This window comes from Tachysurus fulvidraco, chromosome 4 (assembly GCF_022655615.1).
Source record: "Tachysurus fulvidraco isolate hzauxx_2018 chromosome 4, HZAU_PFXX_2.0, whole genome shotgun sequence".
NCBI lineage: Eukaryota > Metazoa > Chordata > Actinopteri > Siluriformes > Bagridae > Tachysurus > Tachysurus fulvidraco.
This window is the reverse complement of record NC_062521.1, coordinates 14163115-14184847: the sequence shown is the minus strand read 5'-3', so window position 1 is coordinate 14184847 and position 21733 is coordinate 14163115. Positions and strand designations below refer to the sequence as shown.

Sequence of the window (21733 nt, the reverse complement as noted above, 5' to 3'; positions counted from 1 at the left end):
AAAAATGATCCTACATTTGTTTATAGGTAATAATCAACGTCAAACACAATGTTTTTCTTTCAACCTTTTATTGAATGACATTGTCATTATTTTGCTACAGATGGTAAATGGTTGCTTTGAAAAACAGGTTAGCTACAAGTTAAAAAAAAATCCTATAAATAAATATTTAGGTCTTAGGTGTTAAGAATGGCATACAATGGATCTGTTGTAATAACAGCAATAAATCATTACATCTCAGTTCTTCAAGAAAAAAAGAAAGGAAAAAGAAACCAGTGAGAAAAAAACAGATTGTTCTACATTTGCTAGCATATGGAGATTGTAGCGGAATACAACGTAATTCATAAAAACAATATTAAACATGCAAGTGAATGTTGTTATCATTTAACCTTAAAATTGCATTACTATGTAGAAATGCCCTTGTATCCATTTTTTTCAGAACTTCAATAAACTACCTCCCAGTATGCATGCTGCATGCATTCTGTAAAACCAACAAAACAAATGAAATCTGTAGTGTATAAAACTGACTATAGAACACAAGCAGTAACAGAAGTCTGCTGTACTAACATGCTGAGATCTATAGAATGAACTGAACATAAACTGGCATCCAAGTCTGCAGCTTGAGAGCTGTTGTAATAGAAAACTCTTTAAAGAATATACTGTACTCTTCGTACTGTACAGTTGCAGCCATGCAGGCTGAGATCAGTTAGAAAATCAGATCCTTTATTAAAATAGAAAAGCAATACTTTATACTATATACAAATAGAGAAAAACACAGAATGAAATAGCCACTCTGAACACTGTGTGACCTTACACACTCTTTCGTACATAAAACCAGACACTGTATTTTATAAAGAATATCACTGGCACTTTTTTTTTTTTGGCTGTTTTCAACACTGTTCTTTCTAGCTTGAGTAAAATTCGAAATATAGACTAGATTTGTAGGACAGCTGAAACTAATAAAAACAAAAATGATTTTACTGTATTTTAAGTTGCAACAAAAAAACTTAAAAAAATTAGAACCTACTTCTAAAATAAAAAAACATAATTGATTAGACACTACGAGATTGTAATATGTTTAGAATAGAGCTATTCTAATTATTCATCTATTGTACACATTATAATTAGAGTAGACTGTACAAAAACAGGATAGCATCAAAACACAGTACAGATCATGTCATTAGGGAAATGTTCTGTTTAAAAGATAAATGACACAGTACAAACAAATGCTGTCTGAAACAAAGCAAATTATAACACACTGCTTTCAATGTGCAAAACCAACAGTCAGAAATACCTCAGTGTGATATGGCCATAAAATAAAACACTTCATGACATATGTTTTTTTTGGAGTTGAATGCCTTCAACTATAAGTTTGTTAAAGAGTAACTATAAAGCAGTTAATGTGTTCATTTTTTGCATAAAATGCTTAAACCAAGACATTAAATACTTGCAAATGATAATAAAAAATGTATTCACTCTTGATAGGAATATATCTGAAGCAAGTTAGGTCACAAGTAGGTATTTGCAAAACTAATACTGTTTTAAATAGTATTTTATAATATTATTAAGTTATAATTCTATTTACATGTTTAATATGCTTAATAATATTCAGCAGAATTTGTGATCCTTTTGAACATTTACAACTCTAAACTGCGAATAATGTTGACTGAAATGATTGTATTTTATTTTTAAATTCATTCAGAAGCCAATTATCCTGATATAACAGGTCACAAATTTGATATAATAAAGTAAATAAATGCCATATGCTGTAATGCCAATAATTTTTTTGCGTATTGTTTTCTGCGGTGCAAACAGAATATATTGATGTTAACAGAACATTTAGCAGATGAAACTTTAGAAGATGTAAGTAAAATATAGTTGATAACAAGCACTAGTTGATGAAGGTTGACAATAGCAGTCAGTAGCGTTTGACATTAGGAATGCTTCTGTGCATTGGGCTATCCACATAAACAGGAGTGTTAATAAAACACCTCATCAACTGTAAGCTTCTACACATAAAAACCAGGTCACACTGCTGGTGAAAAATAAATAAGGTTTGCATGATTATGTACTGTGCAATACTGTTACTATGTATTGGGCTTACATGTGCTTTTGCAGTTTAATAACATTCATAAGAGACAAACAGAAGTGTCTAAATGGGACTTTGGCCACACTTATGAAAGAGTGCTAAATACTGTAGGAAAATTGACCAACTTTATGTGACCTTACGTTATCCGATGAAAGAGCAGTTTCTTGAATTAAAAAAAAGCTAGCTGCCTAGCATGAAAGCACATTGTGTATTAAGAAAAACCTTTTGTCATGTAGCTGTGGTTGTGTTGATACAAATTTGAAATAATATCCAATATTTTCAAACCCTACTGATAGCAATAAAAATCACATAAAACATCTAGAAATGTATATAGTAAATGATACCTTAAACAGCTGCAAGTCTTTCTTGTCGTGTTGTGATATCTGTATATCTGTCTGCTTTACTGTGAAGCAGTTTGTAAATATAAATACATTTTTAAACATATGATATGAATTGAGCTGTCTTTCTTTGAGTGAAGGCACATAAAACATGGCTCTGTACATGTTTTGTCACTCTCAGGCTGACAAAAGGCAGTGAAAAAAAGAAAATCAGGAATCATTAAAGGATGTTTTTTGCTTGTTAGTCTGGAAACACATGACCACCGAGTTGACGTGTTCAGTGAGCTGCGCTGAATTCTCAAATCACAGTTACTGGTGTCGAATAATTAAAAAAAGAAAAAAAAATCATTTTCACATAGTGAACATGATAAAAAGAAAGAAATGTGTATACAATGTGGAGCAATGATACACTGTTGTATGGCAGTTTCTCTGGTGAATAAGTCCACAGAAAAATGTCAAGATGGAAAATTGCTCACATAGTCCTATCAAAGAGAAGGGTGGTCACCTGCGCCACCCTGTGGAGCCTCCCAGGAACACCACCTGTGCTTTAACTCTCATGAACATCCATGAAACAGCCACAGCAGGTCTGAACTCAAAGATCTCCTCTTCAAGTTTCTTCATATAGCTTAGAATAAAACCTCACCCTGAAGAGGTGGGTCTCAAATTTGTTGTTACTTCTTAGCCAGCTGGAAAGGATTCTGACCCTTTCAATAAAACAAAGACATGTCAAAGACAGTGCTGATGTTCCAGATGTTTGCAGATCACACTTTTCAGTCACCGGGTGCAAGTTAGCACAACACAATCCAAGGAAGTTAAAGGACACAAGATGCCATTTTTTTTTAAAACACTGGTAAAATCAATATTAACATTTAGTCAAAGCAAAAAATAAATTCAGTATCTCTGAGCAAGACATTAGGTATTTATCAAATAAGACTGGCTTGAACAGATAATGGTGTAACTATGATTTATTAGCATTTAGGTTCATTTAGAGAGCTTTTTATTTTCTGTTTTTTTAAAAAAATTTCTTTCTTTCTTTCTTAATTTTTTTACATTACGCTTGATACTGTATGTCCCTCGCTCCTATGAGTAGGAACATGGCAGCACAAGTATCTGAGGTATTACAGCCTGATGACTGGTTTACTGAAGCTGATTGTTATTAAAGCTAAAGTTAATCTTAAGAACATGCTTTTCATTGTAAGCAGCAGCAATCAAACACAAGAATCTTAAAACTTAATCACTCCTTCAACACACACGACAACAAAACAAAACAGATGAACAAATGTTAGCTTGGGTCCCTCCTCATATGACTAGATGCTATTTAAAGTATAATGGTTAGATATCATCTTGGCTTTGCCTTCGTCCTAATTTCAGTTTGTCAGATGAGGTACAATAAGGTAAAGAAGCATAATAGCAAATGCAGCAGTTTGCTTGTCAATGAGCAGCAATATACATATGGTATAAAATTATACAAAGTCTTCATAAGATATTAGTCAGGTGAATAACATGGCTTTGGCACTACTCTAATATATGGCATGGTCTAACAAAAAAGAAATCGTAGTTACTTGAAAAAAGATCTGAAATGTAATTGCTATGTATGGCCTGCCAAGGCAAAAAATAATTATAAGGCACATAGAGAGGTAATCTCATAAAGCTGCCAGAGAATTGCTCTGTTAATTTGTCAGTTTTGGACATTTTTCAGGACATCCTCTCAAAAAGATTTACTGACCATACATGCTAATAATTTATGCATTGAAAGATAATAATTGCCTTGATTTAAAATCTCAGTGCCAGTTTGGTTATATGTCCTAAGCACACTGTTTTTAATGGTCCCTTTGAGTAAACATTACAGAATACAGCGGTGGTCAGTGCTATACAACTGTTGGTGTCTATTTAAATCTCAGAAATGAGGGGTTTCCTCATAAAAGGCCACATCAAAAATCTAGCTCCACTGATTAGTGCAGCATGGTCTGTTCAAAAACACCATTATACAATAAGTTAATAGGCACAAATCAGTTAACATAATGCACAAATATCATGCATATGCTGCCTCAGTATATTTCCTCCTTAATCAAAAGATTTTGCATAATGCATTGGCACAGAATAAAATCCATTACATAACAAAAATAATTGCCAGTAATAAAAAATAAACAATAATAAAAATAAATCTGTACAAAAGTCCTGCCAGTATTTTTAGGGTTTTCTATATTTTTTCCCAACATATAACAAAGCAAACAGTACAAAAATAAATATTCTATGTACAATCAAACACAACAATCCGGAATTAATGTCACTGCAAAACAAGAAACACAAAAAGCACTTTGTTATTTCATGCATAGAGCACACAGAGGTAATTATTTCAAAAATATATAACATTAGTGTAATAATAATAAGTAAGAAACAGTCTACAAATACATCTATGTACATGTATTATACTGTATGTATGGATATGTATAGATCGGACAGGTCTCAATAAAAAGGTACCAAAACACTCTAATTTTAACAGTATACCTCAATTTTAAGTATTTAATTTATTATAGCACGTAATTTATTTTTAGTCAATGACCCCCTTTAATAATAAAATATAAATTCCACAAACTATGTCTCTGAACACAGTTTACTAATCAACTATTAGACTCATTCATCAAACGTGTAAAATACTATTTGTTACATTTTCAAGTCAAAGCTATTTGATTGGAGTCAAACAAACTATTAGATTCAACTTGACAACTTGCCTTTTTAAATGAATTACAAGGTTTAAATTAAATCAATTCAATTCAAATATCCGTTCAAACTGGCTACTATAAGAACTAAATAAACTAAACTAAAAATAACAGTACAGCTATATGTGCAGAGATTTCCACCTCTAAATGACCCAATGTACCAATGCACATACCCCCAGTCCAGGTGTTTCAGAACACCAGTTTGAGAACCATTGTATTACAGCACTGGGTGTGTTAGTGGATGCACAGTGCTCATTTGTGTATCATAACAAATACAATACAAAACAAATGATTAGATCTGAAACTACTCACTTTATTCCAACATCCTGGTACTGGTAGGCCATCATCACCCTGAGAAACACAGGCAAAAAAAAAAATGAATCAAAGAACATAAAATCTGAAGAAACATTTACAGTTTCATGTTCCATATAAGATACACACAGCACTGATGGAGGATTCATTGTCTCCCACATTTGGTCTCACCAATACCAACCCACTAGCTAAGTATTCCCTATTATGTGACAACTACCAACCAGGGAAGGTGTAGCAAGCACATACATCATCTGAGATATGTGACAGAATCCTTCACACTCATGCATCACAGGGTTCTAAGAATAACAAACTCTAAGTAACATGCTATCTGAATTATTCTGCATCCATGAGCTTACAGAAACCTGTGATTGGCTACTGTCACACTGACTGACAGAGGAGAGATTATGCCATCCCTCCTATGCAGAGAGCTCAGCCAAATTTGCTCTCTTGACTCCCAGCTAGCCCCGGATGATCTTCCGGCAATAGGGTGAGTTGACAATTGGGTCCCGGGTTTGTTATGTTTAAACCCCTGTGATGCCTAGAGCACTGTACCTCCTCCATCAGTGGAACAAAATCATCCAGAAATCAACTGCAGACAATATATAATCTAGGTGTTGGTTTGAAGTATAGCAATAATAGTAACATGGAAGCAGGTAATGTCTTGGTATACACTCAGTGAACGCTTTATTATAAAGGCCTGTAAACCTACACATTCATGCAATAATCTAATCAGCCTTTTGGGTTGCAGCAGTGCATTGCATAAAATCATGCAGATTTGGATAGTGTTCATATAAACCAACTGAATGAGAAAAAAATAAGATTTATGGGAATTTGATCAGGCATGTGGACTGTTTGTGCCAGACCGGCTGTATTGAGTATTTCTATCTGCTGATCTCCTGGGATTTCTAAGAACCTTGAGGGAACGCCACTTCTGTCAGCCAAGAACAGAAAGCAGAAGCTGCAGTGGGCACAGGCTCACCAAAACTGGACAGCTGAAGAAGGGAAAAACATATGCTCTGGGACCAGAGGTTTTGAAGTTCGTGCCATAGCACTGCTACTGTATGCCAAAGCTGCTACTGTTGGGCCCTTGGGCAATCCTCTCTGCTCCGTGTGTGTGGCATCATGGTTGACCCTGCGCTCTGATCCCAGCTTCCTAACAAGCTAGGATATGTGAAGACATGAATGTCACTGTGCATTAATGTATATGTGACAAATAAAGACTTCTTCTTCTACCCTGATCTGATGAATCTCCATTTTTGGCTCAGGTGGTAGGGCCAGAATATGGCACCAACAGCACGAATCTATGGACCCAACCATCCTTGTGTCAACAGTCCCTGCTGGTGAAGGTGGTGTGATGGAGTGTGGAATGTTTTCTTGGAACATTTCTGACCGATTAATACCAATCAAACATCAATTGAGTGCCACAAATACACTATTTGAATATTGCTGATGACCATGTGCATCCCTTCATGGCCATAAATTCCAGCATGGTAATTCACCATGTCATAAAGCAAAAGTTGTCTCTGGAGATGAACTGGATACATGAACATGACAATGCAATCTGTTTTCTTCCCAGTCACCAGATCTAAATCCAATAGAACACATTTGGGATGTGACAGAATGTGAGATGCACAGCATGAAAGTGCATCTGAGATATTTATTTCTTTATTTCTTTATTTATTATTTATTTATTTAGAGAAACTACAGTCTACAGTGTAAGTCCTTTCTATCCGTCAGAGTCTTCAGGACAGAGTCTTCAGGAATTTATTCTGTGTAGTTTCTCTGTAACATGGCAAGCTGCAATTTAACTTAAAGAGAGAATATACAAGAGACTGTTATGGAAACTGTCATAAATAAGTTGTAAACTGGGTGAAACTTGTATTAAGAACATTCTATAAACTGTAAACTTTCACAAACTGCTGTGGTACAAGCACAATAATACACTTTTGGATGAGATGTTATTTGGATTTGGATGAAAATAATCACCCCATGCTGCCATATTTCCAATGCTTTTGTTAGCTAAGCCCATTTCCCATTTTTAGCTAAATAGGTATTCTGATGACCAATGTAGATGTAAGAGTGGGAAGAATTGTTACATATAGTAAAATATATAATCCACGCAGTCATATTTAGTTTTAATTTTAAGATATCTAAAAAGTGGGATTGTTGCTTACTTGTTTATTAAACAGCAAGCTTTCTTGTTCAAGCATTCCATATTTCACTATATTTAGAATGTTTCAGGATAAATATCAGGTGCAACAAATGATTTATAAAGAAGCTTATTAGCTTTTTATATTGTCTAATAAAACATGCAAGACATGCAACAATTCCTACACTGAACAGGAAAAAATTTTCTCAATTCCAGACCTAGAAACTCACAGTCAGATGATTATTATTAACTAATTATCAAGCCCCTTATAGACTGTTTGAGGCATGTATACTGTGCACTTTGCTAGACAGTGGGTCCCCATGGGTGGAGCTGAAAATCCATTTAGTTTTTACTATGATGTCTCACTGGGCTTGTGTGTGTTAGGTGCTCATAAAGTTAAGTACCAGATTAATTAAATAAAGAAGTTATTGAGGAGTTTGGCAAACATGCAAGAGCAAAAAATCCATTCAGATATTTAACAGAGAGAGATAATTAGAAAGTGTGTGTGTGTGTGTGTGTGTGTGTGTGTGTGTGTGTGTGTGTGTGTGTGTGTGTGTGTGTGTGTGTGTGTGTGCGCATGTGTGTGTATTTGAGAGAGAGAGAGAGAGAGAGAGAGAGAGAGAGAGAGCACCATACCACAGGGCACGGGGCATCCAACCCATCCAGGCCTGGCAAGCCTGGTTCACCTTTCTCCCCTTTAAAGCCTCGGAAACCCTGTTCATGAAATTAACCACATCAACATCCTGGTATACCACAGTAGCCATACAGGCCACTGACTAGCCTCTGTCAGGCCAGTCTGAAGACCAGCAATACGCACTGGTATTGATTGTCTCAGAAAAAAGGCCCAAGTGAATCCTTGATTTGAGCTTATTTTGACAATGTGAATTCAGCAGCATCTCCCCTTTCCTGAAAATGGAAAAAGCCCAGAGAAGGTTCTGGTCCCTGCTCAAGGAATTAATTCACTGATCCTATTGTATATTCCATTTAAGTGATTCATTAAGAAGCATACAAAGCCTTCGTGAAACACTCACCTTCATAAAATAAAATTGAATTTTGCCAATATTTAAATACAAGATTTGAACCAGAACCACTTTGGGTATTTGTTAATAAGTTAATATCAAATCAAGACATAAGGTGATGACTATGGCTCCTGGGACTCTGTTTATCCCAACTGCCACTGGCACCTTTAGCCTTGATATAGCACATGGAATGAAAGACATACCAAAGGACAAGGGGCATCTAATCCTGGGGCTCCTTGGTCTCCCTTATCCCCTTTGGCCCCCCTGTTGCCTCTCTTGCCCCTCTCCCCCTGCAAACAACAGTGCATTTAAAAAGACAAATTTTAGTCCTCCCTTTGATCTGGAGCAGTAATTATAAAAAATGCAAAATGCATTATCACTATGAATAATTTTAAAAGAGTTTAGATGTTTCGAAACATAAGAGTAGAGGATATTTTGGAGAATCTAGATAAATGCATTATATAAAAGGAATTTGGTGTGAGTGGAGGAGTTAGGGATGAGGGATGACAGCCAAAGCTACTGGTGTGCAAAACCTTCTCAGTAAGACTCTCCAATTCTACTAAATCACCTGAGCTTTTATTTCTTTGCCTATAGTTTGTACCTTGACTTATCATAATAATGTTTTCTGGCTGACAGTAAACTGGCTTCAAAGATATTATCGTCACAATGAACAGTTTTGTCCACTAGATGGAGAGAGGTACTACTAAACGACACATAATTCTAAGCACACATAACTGGTTAGTGAACCAAATGCTCAACTGTTAATATATTATTGGATGCTATTTGTGTGATTTGATATGGCAATTATATTCTGATGTGATTACATAACCTCAGTAGTAATAGAGCACCGCTGAGTGATGAGACATGAAGGCTCAAAATAATCTGTAGCCTTCATCCTGTACAATACAACAGAGGCTATTTACAGAAATATAGCAATACATCTAAACCAAATTTACCCTATGTATATTCTAAAATACAGATAGGTGACACATAGATAGACTTAATAAGGTGGTGACTGCATAAAGGACAAAACCTCAAGTGAATTCTCATGAATAAGAGGTTTGTTTTAGGTCTGCACACTAAAGTCAAAGGCTGTTAAGAGATTCTTAGAATCTGGGAATTCATGGCGAGGACCTGCATTGACCAGAGTGCACAGTTCTCATGGTGAAAACTACTAAAAAGCTATAGTGTTATATTGAAAGATAGCAGGTGAAATAGAAAAGATTATTATTATTATTATTATTTAGTATGCCTCATAGTGATATAACTACAGGATGTCTGAAAGTGCAGGAACCAACAACAGTAAAACAACATATAACTAATTTAGTATTTCTTATTTACAACATATGCTCTACATGGTCACATTTACACTTTAAGCATTTGCTCAGATGTTGCATAATGTTTTTGGAGATTTTGCAAATATTTTGATCCCTAATACAGTACTAGGAGTATTTGAAAAAATTACAATTGCTGTTTTGAACATTAAAAATAATTTCCAACATCTGTTTGTTCTTTCTAAAGCATTTAGGAAAGCTGTCTTTATTTGTAGCTTAAAGGCTTAGTGGTGTCTCTCAAATATTTTCTATCCTTAGGTGTAGACTTGAATGAAATAAAAGATGATATTTTGGAGAACTGTGTACGCTATCTGAGACAGAAGACAGTAAAGACTAGTTGGCAGGGAGTTAAGTGGAGGAAGGTAGGAGGAGTAAGGAGGAGTAGTAACCCAGACTAGAACATTAGAGGAGCAGGAGGAGGCCAGGGAGGGAGAGAGGGACAGAGAGGACGGCAAAAAGAGCCATGGATCACAGGCCAAGGTGCAGGGGAGGAAAAGGGGAGAGGAAGACCTGCAGAAAAAGAGAGGAAAACAAAGGAGGAAAACAGTAAAACAGTACTGAGACATGTGGGTCCTCCTCAGCACCTTCAACTGAACTTACTATTATTAAAACCTTTTAAGAACAAGCAATATTTTCTTAGTCAAATAATATGCTGGGACACTGAATTTAAAAAAATTAGGGTCACCGAACCTATTCTCATCTCTAAAATCTACCTATAAAATCTACCTATATTTTTAGAGGAGATGCTAGGAGGAACACTAACATTCTTTTAAAGTGGGAGGTTTTCAGGCACTGAGAAATAGTGTTAATAGGAAGGAGATACACATACATATATTGTGGCAAGAATGAGAGTGAAAATATAAATGAGCTAAATACTCTCCTGACCACAGAAAAAATGATTCATTTTGAAGGATCTTTTTACATGTAAGATATCACGTCATGCCGAAGGGCTGTGCTATCAATACAAGACGAGAATATCTATCTCTAAATGATTATTTCGTAATGTACAAATGTTCTAGGCACCTTGGAAAATTTTGTCTTAAATTTTGTCTTTTCAAAAAAAAAAAAAAAAAAAAAAAGGTTAGGTTCTCCTAGATCCTTAAAAAAAACTTAACAGCCAGGTTTTTACACAACACTGAACTGATGAAATTTTAAAAGCAAATGGACTGATTTGTTTTAGTTTATTGCAACTTACTGCTTTATCAATATTTGTACATGAATAAATGTTTCCTTTCATTGTTTTTGCTTTGCCTTCTGCACAGTGTTATATATCATTACTGTTTTAGCATTATTTATGCCTAGGCTTAATATATGTGAATTATGTGTACTGAGAGCTTAATTTTCTCTTCTAATTAACATCAACATCTAATAGATAAAGGCTTTATTTTTGTGAAGGCACAAGCGTGACATTGTGGTGATTTTATTTAGTTGCTGTGAGCCAATTTTTCTTCTATTTACCCAGTAGCATTTCTCAGAAATGAAAGCCTCTGGAAGAATGTGGGTAAAGTGATGCAATGGGGCAGGTGACTTTCAAAATCTGCCAATCCTGGCATTTATACACCTACTTTGGTCCAAATATGTGCTACCTTTTCCATCTGAAAAGACTCAGCTTTAAGCCACAAATCAAAAAAGTTTAGTTTAGTGGACATACAGTACAGTATTTAACTCATTCCACTTCTACCCAAATAGACTATTAAGTAACTGATTTGTATGGTTAATTTAACTAATAGGAAGAAATAACTCAACAAATAAAAGGAAGATTTGGTTTGACTGTTTGTCATTGATAATTTCTTTTTTTAATCCAGCCTTTTTATATGTTTGCTATCGGGTTCACCATCGGGTAACTGCACAGATGGTCGTTATAATATTGAGAATTTAGGGACACACATAAAGGGTCTCTTTTGAGAGAGAGAGAGAGATCTGAACACTGAAAGGTTACAAGCTGTTGATTTTACTAGCTGGTAATGTGTCTCCTTTTAACAAAGCCGTTGTTTTCATCTAAAGGCAATCCAGCAATGCAATGTGGGGTGACGTTGATTTTTCAATTAATTTAATATTTGTTTCGCCTTTGGTATCGTTCACTTATATACTTTTAATTTTAGATGTATAGATAGTCAATGTGTATTTCCATACATGTAAAAAGAACCTACAAAATAAAATAACACAACTAAGAAAAGAAAAGACCTTTTAAATAATACAATATTCATACATACTTGTAGTAATAGAAAAAATATATTGATACATGAACATTACTATATATATTAGACGTTTCTGAACCCAGAATTGTTCTGCTCATTTTAACATCAGTTGTAGTGCCAAAAAAATAAAAATATGCATAAATATTGATCCCAGTAACTACTTTTACTGTATTCAGATGCAAACGTATCAAAAACTTACCCGGTTTCCTTTTAATCCTGGTGGTCCTACTAAGCCCTAATAAAGTGTGTGGGGGAGAGACATGAATGAATGGAAAATGAAGCAAACATAAATAAATATGTCTACAGACTTTTTTGTGCATAATTTAACATTTCTAACTACAGCTAAACTTGATGGCTTACTGCAGTAAATCAAAACTGAGAGTGAGTATGCTCTGTACTTACAGGGATGCCTTGAGGCCCTATTGGTCCTGCTACTCCCATTTCTCCTTTCTCACCCTACACAAGTAATACAAGATAAATAAGATGTCAACAACTTACACAATTTGAATAATATTATGATGTCATATGTATTGTTTATAATAAAGATGCAGATGCATCTTTCTAACAATTCTATCAAATATTTTTGATCATAGATGTAAAGGTATCTCACCCTCTCTCCTTTTGGTCCTGCTGGTCCAGGTATACCAGGCGGTCCTATAAGACCCTTTGAAGGCAAAAGATAAACATTTATATGATTCAGCTTTTAACAGAAGATGGGGCTCTATGTGCCACAAACATGAAGGAAGATAAAGTACCAGTAGATCAACAAGCATTTCAGAGTTGACAATGTGCTTTTCTTCACTTCCATTTTTTCCTTATTGCTGACTATATCGATGCTCTATGTAAAAGAAAAGTGCTTTCACACAGTGGTGGAATTACGGTGAGATTCTAACCATAAAAGTGCTCACGTCATCGTTGAACTTTATGATTAGCTGAATTTACTAGCTGGAAATTTTCTGTTATTGACCACATAATAAATAAAATCTGTCTCTGAGAAAGCTATTTAGAAGCTTTCCAACAAAACAAAACATTTCCAAGTCTAATAAGATAAACAGCAGAATAAAATCTCCAAGCCATCATTTCATAATTTCCGTAACTCCAACATGATATGAGGGCACTATGATTCAAATTCTAATAGTACTTCTACAAAGAACAGTGTGGCTTGCTGTGGTATGGCTAGCTTACCTTAGGGAAAGATATTTCATATAATAGGATTATGGGTAATTTGCCAAGCCAAGCCATGCTGCACTGTCCATTGGAGTGCTATCAGACTCAAGATTCTAAAGATTACTGATTAGAAAAATAATGATAAATCCACCTTCAACTCTGATTTCTTGACTTTGACAGAATTTAACAGAAGAATTTAACATTAGAGAAGTTAGACTTTTTGCTTTCCTGCAGTATCCTCAGGCATGTGATGGATATACCATACTTTAATCATACAACATGCAACTGCATCCAAGCATGCGCTCCTGGTAAATCTCAAGGTCAAGGATACGTTTGTTTTAAAGAAAAGACTTTGAAATATGATGAACAGAGGTCAGCCATCTTTAAATACTGAATATAACAGGATAGAAGGGCAGGCTGGAAGGGCAAGAAACAATTTATCTTGTTATGCAGCTGTCTGTTATCTACTCATGCACCCAATTACTCAGCCCAATGCTGACAAATAAAAAGTGTGGGGCTTAATCTGTGTTCTGGAAAAAGCAAGAGGTTTAGATAAAGGTTTTGACAATATAATCTCAAAAGCCATTCCCTTGCCAATCCAGCCTCACCAAGTATCTAAACAAGGACTTTAACCAACGGGCAATATGGAAAATATGAAAGACAAAAACAAGCAGAAAAGGAGAGGAAAGCAGATAGAGACATATTTATGTACTCAGACACATAACCAGTTGCAGGCAGGCTGTAGAAGCAAATAGATAGAGGGAGAGGAAGGGAGATGAAAGGAGACGGGTGAGGGGAACGGGTCTTGTGCCACTCACCACTGGACCAGGCTTGCCGTCTAAACCATGAGCCCCCTGGACAGTGTGTAAACAGTTAGAGAGTGGAGGGGAGAGATAGAGATGGTGGGGACGGGGGAGTGGGGGGTGAGTGAAGCAGTGATTTGTGTGGCATAAAAATAGCTTTGATGAAGGAGTGACAGTGTGGCTGATGATGTGAGAAGTAGACAGTAACTCCTTTTAACTTAAGATTTTTAAATGACTCCACCAAGAGTGGTAAACTACAAATGTAGTTGAGGTTCAGAAATATTCTGATCCATGCATTGTCAAAAGAAAACCTCACTTTATAAAAGAAAATTCATCCATCTAATTTCAATTGTGTAGTGTAAATTTTCCAAATGAGAGAACTTAAGTTTAAACTATTATTACTAAATAAATAAATACATTAATAAATTAATAAATGTTTGATAATGCAAATAGGTAACAAATAACCTTAATGCAATTTTTTATGCATTTATTTGAAATTTTATTATTTTTCTTGCATATTAACTAACTGAAAATGTGTAGAAAACAATTCAGAACTACAGTAAGACACCATTTTTCAAATAATTTTACTCAATAAATAATCACAGAATATAATGAAAAGCTGAATTTATCATTGAAATATGGATTAGAGACTTAAAGGTTTTCTTTTGACACCATCAATATCCTATAAATAGTTTGCATCTATATGAACTCTTTCAAAATGTTTTCATTGCTCAGCAGCTTCGCTGAGATGAAACTTTGGCTAGTTGCAAAAGGAGTTATTGTGCTACTGATTGGGTGACTAGAACAAGTCTCTGAATGACTAACACCATAAAGAAACACCAAGAGTTAGGAAAAGTCCCTTGAAGTTCACAGTGGACAACACTAATTGCATGCATTTTAGCTTAACAAAGACCATCATCAATTATGTAAATTAATTTAAAACAGTCATTTGAAAAAAATAAATAAATACATTATTGCGGGTGGATCTTGCACTCTATCATACTAGTGAATGCAGTAAAATATTAGGCATCGTTCCCATGATCATTTCTCTGTTTCCTGGATCAATTTATAATTAAGATTACATTTTAGTAAGGTTTAGTTTCTGTATCTATTGCTTTAACTCAAAGCACTTACTCAAATCCAGTTATATTAATTACAAGTTAATAAATGCATTTAATTTATTCCACAGTAAGAAAAATTCTATATGCTGTACCACCAAGAAAAAGATACTAGTGGCAGTAGTACTGAATTAGGTCTGTCAAATTTTCTATCTATACATATTTGAGTATAATTATGTTTGACAGTATGGTCTGTCTGCTAACTATCTCTCTGTTCCATTCACTTTCTGCACACAAGGACATTTGCTGCTTCATGCAACTTGACACCACTGCACTCAATAAGCCATCAGCCAGTAAAGCCTAGTCTTAACACCACAGAAAGCAGCAGCAGCACATTAGTCATATCATATCTTATTTTAAAAACACAATCCTAACACACAAGATGTCCTTTGTTCCAAAAACAATCAGCTGAAAAAAAGCTGTCATTATTTTCATACTTGTATATAAATTACAAGCTTTTTGAGACATTAAAGCTGAGGGCTAAATAAACACTTGACACATAAGCAGAGTACAGAAGTGTACTTACTGGTAATCCAAGATGACCTCTATCTCCTTTATCTCCTTTCTGTCCAGGTGATCCTTTCTCTCCTCTCACACCCAGACCTGGCTCCCCCTGACGAAGAACAGCACAGAACAGATTGACTTACTTTGACCTATGAGGTGTATGAGGTGTTATAAAATGTCAGATGGTAGACACGACAGTAATGTCTCAACCTCACCTTTGGCCCTGACAATCCTGGAGGTCCCTGAAAAATTAGAATAATGCATGTTTGAATTGTGTATAATATTACATGATCTACAGCACAAAATAATAAATGTTAAAATGTAAATCCAGACACCAGACTCAAGGTAGGGTTGCATAAAGGAGATAAAAAAGATTTACAGCAGCTGTTAAATTGTTGTTTCAAATTTCTGTGTCTGTTGTTTATTTTGTTGCACTTAGGTTAAATGGTTAAACTGATTTAATGTTTCTACACTCACTAACCAGCGGTGAGTCTGGTAATGTGTTGCCTAACATGGCAATGCAATTCCGCAATTCTTCATTAGTCATTTTAAGACGGATGTCATTCTCACCATTGGCCCCACTGGCCCTGCAGGTCCTGGAGGTCCTGGTAGGCCATACATCTGAGGAAAAAAATAAGAGAACAACTCTATTTGATCCACCAAAAGAGAGGTCTAAAGGTCAACAAAATTCTGTTGTGTCTGCTGTTCAAATATCTGTTTGTCACATTCTCCACCTCTAAGTTTTTAATGGTTACTCAAAACAAAGAGGAACATTTACCTGTTCTCCTTTTACTCCATTCTCTCCAGCGTCACCTTTCTGACCCTGAAGAACGGGATTAAAAACATTTTTTCACCTGTATTGTTCATATCTTCATTACAGCATCAGAAACATTCACACTATTATGTATATCTGTTGTCTATGCGTCAATAAAATAGATCCAATAAGGGCACCATTGCGTACCATGGAGCCTGGTAATCCAATGGGGCCAGGAGCCCCTGCAGCCCCCTTTTCACCAGTAGGGCCATCTAAACCCTACAGAATGGGAATAAATAAAGAAATAAAGGTACCGCCAAAATGGAAATTTTGGTGGAATCAATTGACATTATTTAAATATTTTCTGGATGCAAATTTAATCTTGTATCTTTGAGGAATTAATGATGGACGCAATGCTGCCCATAGACTATACATCTATTACTGTGATGTCACAAAAGTGTTCAGCTACTTATGCAGTTAACTGCCACAATGTAGAGGTTACAGAGCTAAAATGTACTTTCTATTAGTGAAAGTTTCATATGTAATTGGTCAAGTTCCTTAAACACTCACAGGTGATCCAGAGGGACCCATGTCTCCTTTATCCCCTTTAGGTCCCGGGAAGCCCATAACTCCTCCCTCTCCTCGCAGTCCAGGTGGGCCAATGGCTCCAGGTTCTCCTGCTTTTCCCCGAGGACCCTGAGATATGTGATTGTTCAATATTAAGAAATGTACTTTGGTAAATAACCTTGACCAGCAAATCAACTACCACTGGCAATTTTAAATGTATAATAACAAAAGGGGAGGAATACTTTTTTTACCTTTTCCCCATCAAGACCAGGAGGCCCAGGCAGCCCAACTTCACCCTGAAAACAAAAGTAGTGCCAAGGAAAATTATGTGAATTATCACAAAAAAAGCCTAATTTTTACTCATTGAATCGTCATCAGAATAAATGAAAATTGGAATATTGAACATGATTCAAATGTAAATATTTGAAAGAACAACTACCTTGGCACCAGGTATCCCAGGAGGCCCAGGTAGACCAGGTGGGCCCTGTAGTCACACATGAGTAATTATTTGAATGAACAATAATTGTTTATTATACTAGGCATCCTCTTTTACACAGTGTACACTCACCATTAGCTGCACATTACGAATATCCTGAAAAACCAAAAAAAAAAAAAGGTCTGAAATTGCTCTTTGCCGGATGAATAATGATCGTAAATATGATTAGACAGATAACATACGTTCTCGTTGTTGTTTATTAACATTTTGCCTGGTTCTCCTGTTGCACCTGGAGGACCCTGATATGCAAAAATAATTGTAATTATTAAAAAGAAAGAAAGTAAGAAAATTACAGCAATATTGTACAAATTTAATTCAGTTCATTTGCATTTGAGTTTTAACTCACTCTTGGTCCTGGTTGACCCTCAGGTCCTGTTTCACCCTATACACAGACAAAACATATATAAATATATGAAACTTTTAAATATCTGTGTAACAATATAATGATTTTATCATTAGTGAAGACATTACTAACCTTAATGCCTTGATCACCTTTATGACCCTGTAATATTATACATCACACTGGTTAACAGTTAATAACAATTTATAATCACTGACAAGCTGAAAAGCCATGCTTCAAATGCAGTACCTTGTGTCCTGGCAGTCCTGGCACTCCTGGTTCTCCTTTAACACCAACTCCTGTAGAACTCATTTCCCCCTTTTCACCCTGCCAAGAGATAAAAACACAAGAGCTCATTATCCCAATCTCAGTTACAGACATACCACTTATCAATAATACTTACAGCATGATGTAGTCACTGACACTAAAAGCACAAAACTATTTACTACGTACTGTATTATGAAAATACACAGCAAATTTTTCTACTGCACTTTTCAGGCTTTACACACAGGCCAGTGCATCGTATGTGATTAGTAATAAAACACAAGGACAAAGCATCTGCACTGTTAAACACTTTCATTCATTTGATCGGTAATTCATTTTCAGTAAGCTTTATGCACGTCACACTGGATTGTGAGCCTGCCGCGAAAACTCTGGGAGCGAGCTGGGTGCCAGCTCTTAATGGGATACTGCTTTATTGCATTAAACACTCATTGGTTAAGTTCCAGAACTGGGCGCTAACATCTTAATGAATTCACAGTGCAAAGTTAGGTCAGTGTTTCACACACAGCGTGTTCTCATGCCCAGACATATAAGCATGGCACAAATTCATGTCAGTAATAAAAACCATATGAAAAATTTGCTCTCAGTCAGTGACACTATATTCTCAAATTTCAAACAATGAAACAAGGACCCAGAGTAGCACAGGGTGCACGCAACATGAGAGTAAATGTGAATGAACCTCATGCTCTTTTCATGCCCATTAAAGGCTTACCTTATAGCCTCGCTTCCCCGGAATACCGGGAATACCTGTCTGACCCTTTATACAGTGATAGAAAACACACCATTTGACTTGAATACCACTAAGACATTAAGACTAATGTTTTATTGCCACTGTCTATATTTCTCTGACCTTTACCTTTAGTCCAGGAGCACCTGGAAAACCAAGTTCTCCCTGGAGTGATTGACGAGCATAGGTAGAAAAAAAAAAAAAAAAAAAAATGGAGACAGTAATGATAAGGAAAGAAAACAAGATCTAAAACATCTAAAACTCAACAAACTCATGCCAAAGCTTACAAAGTACCATAATTATAAAATAAACTTTATTAATTGTTGGGTTATTATTAAAAACTTCTATTATACATTTTTTACACATAGTATCAACCCAAATTAGAATAAACCAATTTAAACTTTACATATGTTAACTGTAAACATTTGATGTCATTAGTCATATCATATTTACTGGACAACATGCTCTGGTGTCAATATTTAGAACATCTGTTCAGGCTTTGTGTGTTCCAGACATCACTGGCAGAGTCACAATGAGCTTCCCTACATTGTTCTGTTATTCATAGTAAAGAACAGATGATAGCTATTCACATGCGACTGAAACTAATAAGCAAAAAACAAGTTAGTGATATACGGACATAGATGAGACTGTACACAAGGACTTGCAGTTAGTCACTGCCACTCTTCCACATGCCTGTTCATTCCTCAAGACCACCAAGACACTGACTGGCTTTAATGTACAGTTTGAGTCAGATTGAGATCAAAACATAAATATGAGATAGAACAGAACTCAGCTTTCATTTCCTGATATTAACATCTCAATGTTACAACTGGGGGGCACGGTGGCTTAGTGGTTAGAACGTACGCCTCACACCTCCAGGGTTCGGGGTTCGTTTCCCGCCTCCACCTTGTGTGTGTGGAGTTTGCATGTTCTCCCCGTGCCTCGGGGGTTTCCTCCGGGTACTCCGGTTTCCTCCACGGGACCAAAGACATGCATGGTAGGTTGATTGGCATCTCTGGAAAATTTGTCCATAGTGTGTGAGTGAATGAGAGTGTGTGTGTGTGTGTGCCCTGTGATGGGTTGGAACTCCGTCCAGGGTGTATCCTGCCTTGATGCCCGATGACGCCTGAGATAGGCACAGGCTCCCCGTGACCCGAGAAGTTCGGATAAGCGGTAGAAAATGAATGAATGAATGTTACAACTATGACTATGAAAATTAGACTAAACTAAACTGTTCTTATTCAGATTCTTGTATTCATTCATTCATTCATTCATTCATTCATTCATTTTCATTCATTTATTTATTTATAATGGGTGGGGGGGGTGGGGTGGGGGTGGGGGGGTGGAGTGTTTTTGCCTCCTGTCTCCTCTTCAGAAGTTGAAATGCAAACATTTAGTCCGTATTAGACTGGATGCAGTTTTCTGTAAACTGGCAAACAGGATGTTTCTGTAGACTTTTATATAGACATTATATTCTGTAGACATTAAATATTAATAAGTCTGGTCCAGGAGCAGACATGTAAGCGCAAGCCATGAAACTACCTTCAATGTGCTTGATTGATGAACTAGTATGTTTTGGATTATGAGTAGATCCTTTCTTTTCCCACATTTTGGCCTTTCCTTCACTTTGTTAGAATCACTTTGGTTGATCGTGATTCCAGATCTCCTCATTTCTTAGCAAATTCCAATGTGGCTTTCATACCGCTGATGAGCGGTTTGCATATTGTGGTATGGCCTCTATATTTCTGTTCTGGAAGTCTTCTTCAAACAGTCGATTGTGATACATTCACCACTGTGTGTGGAGGTTGTTAGTGATGTCACAGACTGATTTTTTTTGTTTGTTTTTTTCTTCACAGCTGTTATTGGTCTTCTTAGTGGACCTATTCCATGTCTGGTTGTTAGTATACCAGTGGTTTCTTTCTTTTTCAGGACATCTTAAAGTGTTGAATAGTACTTGTTATGCCCAATTACCCAGTGCAATGGCCCTGATAGATTTTTCCTCTTTTCTACAAAATGGCTTGTCACACCAAAATAATTGCACTTTCTTACATATAACACACTCATGAGAAGATATAATCTCTTGTGAAAAGCAATCTCCCATCTATTGGTTTTTTTATAGCTGTAACTAGATCTAGCTTTGTGATCAGCTGAATCCTGTTCATTTATGGCAAGGAAATCTTCCTCGGACAGCATGCTAGATGAGTACTGTAAGACAGGCTTTACAATTTGGCTCTTGAACTACATTTCCATATTTAACATGGAAATGTGTTTGAATACCCATAGCAAGTAAACACACTAAACCCACTATAGGCACATTCACACTATTCACACTACCTTTACTCCTTGTTTTCCTGGCATTCCAGGCATCCCTCTTTCACCCTGGAAAAGTGGCATCAGTTTTCCACCTTTTCAAAGGCTTATAACGCATCTAAATTACCATGCAACTAAAACAGATCTTTACATACCATGCTAGATACTTTCTAGAATTGCAACCAAAATTCCAGTTCTCTTATTGGGTTGTGAATTTCCAATAAAATGTTCTAGGAATTTAAGCGCTTCCACAGAAAGCATATGTCAACTGCAGAATAGCAGACACCTGGCACCATGTGCGGAGTTAAGAGGACAGTGAGTCTGAGTGGATGGTAAATTCATCCCCCCTTTGACCACACACACATGCTCTCTTGGATTATGTGAGACCCTAACAGGTGCCGTGGTCAGGATCTTGGAAGGGTCGTGCATTGTCAAGCGATATGTGGTATGAGAGTGCGCTAATTATCCCAGGAACTCAAGAGGGGCTTTGGACTGGAGACATGAGAGCA

The 21733-nt window shown here is 36.1% G+C and overlaps 1 protein-coding gene across 29 annotated transcripts in view; it reads right to left on the bottom strand.

Moving 5' to 3' along the window:
* Positions 1–409: 409 nt before the first annotated feature.
* col13a1 (collagen, type XIII, alpha 1) overlaps positions 410–21733 on the bottom strand; it is a 76179-nt gene continuing 54855 nt past the window's right edge. For 20 of the 29 annotated variants that reach the window (XM_047812479.1, XM_047812482.1, XM_047812481.1 and 17 more), the window contains 23 exons: positions 21249–21293; positions 19044–19079; positions 18900–18944; positions 18155–18232; positions 18041–18067; positions 17912–17947; positions 17748–17804; positions 17638–17661; positions 17509–17553; positions 17321–17365; positions 17073–17198; positions 16710–16781; positions 16527–16571; positions 16319–16369; positions 15964–15990; positions 15771–15857; positions 14142–14177; positions 12767–12820; positions 12559–12612; positions 12356–12391; positions 8828–8914; positions 5457–5495; positions 410–3128 (listed from right to left, as the gene is read on the bottom strand). In XM_047812479.1, the coding sequence (XP_047668435.1) occupies positions 3096–3128; positions 5457–5495; positions 8828–8914; positions 12356–12391; positions 12559–12612; positions 12767–12820; positions 14142–14177; positions 15771–15857; positions 15964–15990; positions 16319–16369; positions 16527–16571; positions 16710–16781; positions 17073–17198; positions 17321–17365; positions 17509–17553; positions 17638–17661; positions 17748–17804; positions 17912–17947; positions 18041–18067; positions 18155–18232; positions 18900–18944; positions 19044–19079; positions 21249–21293 (1185 nt within the window). In that variant the 3' untranslated portion in view covers positions 410–3095. Of the gene's footprint in view, positions 3129–3371; positions 4715–5456; positions 5496–8241; positions 8320–8827; positions 8915–12355; positions 12392–12558; positions 12613–12766; positions 12821–14141; positions 14178–15770; positions 15858–15963; positions 15991–16318; positions 16370–16526; positions 16572–16709; positions 16782–17072; positions 17199–17320; positions 17366–17508; positions 17554–17637; positions 17662–17747; positions 17805–17911; positions 17948–18040; positions 18068–18154; positions 18233–18899; positions 18945–19043; positions 19080–21248; positions 21294–21733 lie in introns of those variants that run through there. The other 9 variants (XM_047812501.1, XM_047812507.1, XM_047812503.1 and 6 more) reach the window with 7 other exon arrangements.